Source organism: Epinephelus lanceolatus, chromosome 4, assembly GCF_041903045.1.
Source record: "Epinephelus lanceolatus isolate andai-2023 chromosome 4, ASM4190304v1, whole genome shotgun sequence".
Classification (NCBI taxonomy): domain Eukaryota; kingdom Metazoa; phylum Chordata; class Actinopteri; order Perciformes; family Serranidae; genus Epinephelus; species Epinephelus lanceolatus.
Window position 1 is genome coordinate 14,181,028 of NC_135737.1, and position 6,255 is coordinate 14,187,282.

General features: G+C 41.3%; 1 protein-coding gene across 2 annotated transcripts in view; it reads right to left on the reverse strand.

Moving 5' to 3' along the window:
- Positions 1–4,082, reverse strand: part of ryr1b (ryanodine receptor 1b (skeletal)) — a 106,441-nt gene extending 102,359 nt beyond the window's left edge. The window contains exons 1-2 of one of the 2 annotated variants that reach the window (XM_078166919.1): positions 3,941–4,082; positions 1,091–1,164 (exon numbers count right to left, since the gene is read on the reverse strand). In XM_078166919.1, coding sequence (XP_078023045.1) covers positions 1,091–1,138 — 48 coding nt within the window. In that variant the 5' untranslated portion in view covers positions 1,139–1,164; positions 3,941–4,082. Of the gene's footprint in view, positions 1–1,090; positions 1,484–3,940 lie in introns of those variants that run through there. The other variant, XM_033630812.2, reaches the window with a different exon arrangement.
- Between the last annotated feature and the right edge of the window lie 2,173 nt (positions 4,083–6,255).

A 6,255-nucleotide genomic window follows, 5' to 3' on the forward strand; every position in this document is an offset into this window, starting at 1 on the left:
AAACACTGGCTCTTGCAGTAACCTGACCTCTGATCTTCCAGGTGATTATTGGTGTCAATAGTACAAGCTTTTCATCCTAATTACCTTTCCTAGGTCCTAAAGGTGGCAGATTATAGGTTCGGGTGCATGGAAACAAATTGATTTAATTAAAAACAATATATTTAGTACAAGTTAATGTTGTCTTTGTCTCAGATACAGCATGCTTACAGTATCTCCTCTCTCTCTCTAGCTTTGGAAACTCATTTCACTAACTCAGCCGTCATTTTTCGGGGTCCTCCCCCACACTGAGTTTGAAACTGTTGAGGGGTCTATCTCGACACTGTGGCTATGTGTTGGCTTCTCCAAGGAAGACATGCAGCCTTTGGCCAGCTGTCCCCTGCAGGCTCTGGATAGCTTGTTGCTCTGCCTCCTCACCCCACACTGACAGGCTCTACTTTCCTCAGATAAAAATAGATAACGATGCTAACAGATGCACCAGCCCCTGTCTATCTATCTGGGCTCACACACACACACACACACACACACACACACGTATGCACACAGACACTGTTACCCACCTATTCATAAGCTCAGAACATTCTGGACATAATATAGAAGAGATTAGGCGAGATAATGAGCAGTGCATTCTCAGAAGATCAAACTATGACCATATAATGTAGGTTACATTTCCAAACTGACACAAGATTAAAGAAATCAATTACCAAGTTTAAAGAGAGCAACTAATAAGCGGGTCATGGCACATTCAGGGCACCACAAAAATAGTCAACTATATACAGAAGTGGGCCTTGGCTCTGAGAATTGCAACTACAGATTTAACTTAAATATCCACTGCCAGAAAAGCAAAGGTGACGCAAGTGCAGAAACTGTGAACCCAGTGGATACTGAAGGAGCAATGAAGTTGATGCTGAAAGGTCATGAGTCAATTTTAGATCATGAGTTGAATCACGTAGAGAATAAATTAATTGCTTCTGTTCAGTAAAATATAATCTAATCTAATCCTTCCTCACTGTTCTCATAACTCCTCATCTCCTCCAACTCCTGTCCAGCAGCCAATGCAGGTTTCCCAAAAAGGAAAGTAAGCAGGACTCACCGTTCGCAGGAACTGAATCTCCTCCTCTCCCTCTCCCCCTTCTGCCATCCTTCGCCGAGGGTTATTCGCAGCTCCTCGGGAGAAAAGAGAAAATCCTTCTCTTCAGGATTTGGATTTTTTTTATCTCCTTTGCTATGTCCCTCCCTCTTGCTCTCCACGTTGCACCTCTCTCCTTTCTTTATTGTTGCCGTACCCCTCTTTCTCTCTCTCTCTCTCTCTCTCTCTCTTTCTCACACACACACTCTCAGTGTCTCTCGCTCTCAGTGCTAGTGTGTGTGGGTGTGCTGGAGGACAGCATGAGTCTTGTGGCTCTCACGGTGTTGTGAGAGAGAGTGACGGGAGGCGAGGCTCTCCCTGGCTCCTCTCTCCTCTCGGCTTGCATCCCCCAACCACAGATGAGGGAGGGAGAGAGGGAAGGGAGGGGCAGGCACCTTGTTACTCATTTATACAGCTCCCATCCCACCGTGCCGCCATGTTTGTAGAAGTGGGCCACTCCTTCACACAGGCTGACCCCCTCCAACAAACACACACACACACACACGCACCTACCTCCCTCCCCTCCCTCCCCATGTCTGAGGCTATAAAAGGAAAGCGGGGTGAGGACTAGCCTTTGGGGAGTGTGCAGTAAGAACAGATGCACACACAAACACACACACCTTAACTCTTCAATGTGAATAAGTCAGATGCACTGTACAAAACCCCCTCAGAATTAGGTCTACCAGTGCATTACTGCTGCATTAAGAAACTATTTGGAAAATTCAGACACCTGTATCACCTGACAGTCAGCTGATGAGGTTGTATCGTGTTATAATTTCTTTGCAGGTTATCATGATCTTTGCAGGAGTGATGAATGACTAAATCTGCAGAGATGCATGATGGGGGGTTTGTTAGGTCATAATCTGGAAACTTGACCTTACAAATTCCTAAAAAAAAACTTCAGCATTATAGTTAAAGATAGAGACAAGAAACATCCGTAGTTAAAAAAAAAAAAAACACCTCAAAATCTCATAATCTGCTTGATCAGTACATGTAAATAGTTGACATCACATTTTCCCCCAACACTTTAAAATCACTCTAAACTAGTGAAGGAAAAAAATCTCTAACTCTGTTGTGTAACAATGTGTCACTTTTATTTTTGATCAAATGTCAGGAAATATGATAAATGCCTGATATCTCTTGTTTTCAGACCCCTAAGTTAAAATTTCATCAATGATATGATGCAGAGAAAAGCTGCAGAACATTATGTTAGAAGCAGGAACCAGTTCATGTTTGACATTTTTGCCTGAAATAGGACCTTAAAGATAAATGAAAAATTTAACATGTTATTGACTGATTTCATGTTGATTACAAGCAATTAAATGACTATTAATGTCACCGCTGTTCACAATTATAACTCACTGTGTTTCAACACTCAACAAAACGCAGCTGTACAGGTATAATTCATGTTCTTCCCTAATTAATGCCAATATCCTGAGGTAACTTAATATCAGTTGGTTCATAGCTAAGCTCAACCCACAGCTTTGCAGTGCAGCAGATGCTACAGATGCTTTCTTACAGTCCAATCAATAACAGGATGAGAGGCTTTGACAATATACCAGGCTTTTAATTAGCTCCATGCCCTTTCACACCTTCCTATAATATTTTACATTTTATGCTTCAGTGTTTAAGTGGCAAAGGTCTTTAACTGCACTGAAAACAGTAATTGCCATATTATTTTTTAATGTCCTGATCGATTAACTGTAGCAATATCGCTGTCAACAGCACCCAGACATTTTGTAGTCACACAAGGAGTGTGTGAATCCAAGAAGGTCATTAAGATGATATATTTTACCATAAAAATTATCCAGGTGTTCTATTTTCATTTTATTTTATTCTTTTTACACTGCCTGGCCAAAAAAAAGTCACCACCAAAAAAAAAGGTCATACACTCTAATATTTCGTTGGACCGCCTTTAGCTTTGATTACGGCACGCATTCGCTGTGGCATTGTTTCGATAAGCTTCTGCAATGTCACAAGATTTATTTCCATCCAGTGTTGCATTAATTTTTCACCAAGATCTTGCATTGATGATGGTAGAGTCTGACCTCTGCGCAAAGCCTTCTACAGCACATCCCAAAGATATTTGCTTAGTTAAATCCAGGTGGCGACTTTTTTTTTGGCCAGGCAGTGTATGTAACAATGTCAGCAGGGTGATTCTTCATTCCTTCCTTCCTGTCTAATTTTATTTCATTTATTTTATTTTTTTGGAAGGGGTTGGGTGATATGAACAGTGACAAATCAGCAGAATATTAATGATTATTAATAACTGATTAACTGTGTAAAAAATTGCAAACATTTCTAAACATTTTCTGGTATCCATCATTGTAAAGTTCTATTTGTGTACAGGACTTTTGGCTGGACATAACAAGCAATTTAAAGATGTCACATTGGGCATGGCACGTTGTGATGGGCATTTTACTGTCTTATTTCAAACATCCAATTTAATTTACCTAGTTATTAAAAGGTGTCCATCCAGCTTTTCTGTCAGATTCCTTTGCAGCCTGAATAAAATCTTATTTTAGCTGTGAAAAGATTATACAATGACACTGAATTACAAATATATTGTGATTTGTTTCAGTCTGCAAAGGCCAAAAATGTTATCCTCTCTCAATATCAAAGCTCTATCTGGAAACCCTGATCCCTGAAGGAAACAGTGGATACGCCTGAGTGTCAGTGGCACACCCCTCTTGGTCATATCAGGCAGCAGGGATGCACCAGACAGAGAAGCTGGAAGTCTGAGCGGAAAAAAGCGCATCAGTCAAAAACGGTGACCATCCTCCAGACAGTGTGCACAGATCCACACATCCTTACCTCCTCAGGCTCCATCTGGCATCCTTCAGCATGCTCTTCTTCCTGCCCATCTCCCGCTGCAATAGCAGCTGGCAGCGGATAAAGATGTTTTGGGACGCTGCTCGCCGGGATACAACTCCGTCCAGCGGGTGACACGGAGAGGAGGATAGGAGGAGGTGCTACGCCACTGAAGCACAAGTGACATGAATTCTGGGAGTATGAGTCCGGATTCAGAAGTGACCTGCTGTTGCCTGTTTTTCTGCCAACTCATGAATCCACCTCCATTTACGTGCAGTTCCGACGTAGGGCCGGAAGGCGGCGACATTGTACAGAGAATTAGGCTTGTATCTCTGTACAATGATCTCCAATTCTGGTTTCAAAATGATCAATTAGTCTCCAGTTTTAAGGGAAAGATCACTCCCGGTACCGTTGTAGCAGTGCTATGAACTACTCGGAAAATTGAGATCGTTTCTTTGTGATATCAACACGCCAATATGCCAGAGAGCTGCTGGATGACTAATGTTAACTCAACGACTGACAAACCTATTTTAAGCCCAGGCTTGGCCAGTTTGAAATGTTTTAACTTACTCATACTCGTACACAGTCATGTTTTAAGCTAGCGCAAAGGTAGTGCTATCATAATTCTCTCTCATATCTTGCCTTCCATCACCAGAAGGGCTCAAAGGTAGTTACAAACCATATTGGCCTTAATATTCTCTGGTCAAAATGTAATTCAAGGTTGTAATTCAACCAGACAGGACGAAGAAACGAAGTTCACTCAAGATTTTGCAGTGTAATGTCTCTTCCCACAGAATACACCTGTCCTCCGAACAAAGATGGCGGCGATCTCAGTGACTTCACTTTGGTAATTAGCGTTAGCTTAGCTTAGCTAATTAGTAGTTATCATAACGTTACAGTAGCATCCCGTGACTCTTTACTAATGGTCTAATGCACTTTGTTGTGCCGCCATATTGAAATGTAATTAAAACAAACTAAAGAAAATAAATGCTATCTCTAAAAGGCCATAAAGTAATGTTAACATTACACTAGCTAATTAAATTACTTTTCTAACAATGGCACAAAGTTAACACTCACCACAGAGTAAACTAAGTCATTCATTACAAATACAAATAGCAATTAAGTAGAAAGAAATAGGCTAATTAAACGTTCAGCTCTCCCATGCCATTTTAATTTAACAGAAAATCTCATAAGCTCTCAACAATTTAATTGCTTTCGGTTTCTACAGAAAAATTACAAAAAAAAAAAAGCCTTAAAACAAAACACATTAGTTACAAAAAAATCAGGTATGGGCAGTGTTACATATTTACAGTGGAAATGCAAAGGCTAAAATGTAATGGTGTTAAATTATATCAATGAGGGCCACCAGCCTTTCTATTTTTTCAACACGTGTCAAATGTCTTTAGATTTACCAGCTGAGTTGATTGCAGCTCTTCCTTTTTTACAGAGCTATTGCTTAATATTACAGTAAGATTACCACACTGCCAGGAAATAGCATCAAATACTTTTTTTTTCTTCTGTAACATGTCAGTGTTCCCTGTTGAAGTCATTCAATGATCTGCTTTCTAATGCAAATCCAAATGCATTTTTAGGTGTTTTGGACTTGGCGTGCATTGACTGCAGGATTCCTGCTCTGTGCATCTTTCCCTGCTTTTGAATGCCATATCGTCTACTCTCCCTGCCAGCCAGTCAGCTTCCTGCAGCAAAGAAGCCACCTCTGCAGACTTGGGGACATTAATGTCCCCTGTTTGGTCGCCTCTTCCTCTTGGTGTGTTAAAACAAGGATGCCTTTGAGTCTCCCTGCCCAGCTGCACAGCCACATTCACAAGCACAAACACTACCTCCCTGTGTAATCACTTGCTACCCTGAGAAATGACAGAGGGAGTTTAAAAAAGAGGGAAAAATCAGGGTGATAGTGGTGATTTGGGGGACACTGAAGACCCTGGATAAACAAATCTAGGAGGGAGGAACGTGTCAGGATTCAGCAATGTTGTAAGATATCTAACGATTCCTTTTCAGGAACTGATTCTTCTGCCAAGTTCAGGTGATGCCCCAGAAAACTGCATCAAAAAGTGACACTGAGGTGTGGCCTATTTTTTTCTCTCTCTGTTGATGCTCTGAAAAAAGAACCACAGATGTCGCTTCCTGGAGTACACTGATGGTGTTCAGATGATTGCTCATCACTATCTCTCTCTAGCTCTCCTCCTCCTTCCTCTATGGGTACTGCATTTGTGTTCACAGTTCTCTCTCTCTCTCTTCTCCCCTCCCCCTTGAGCAAGCACACACATACACACAGAAACACACACACATAGAAACTG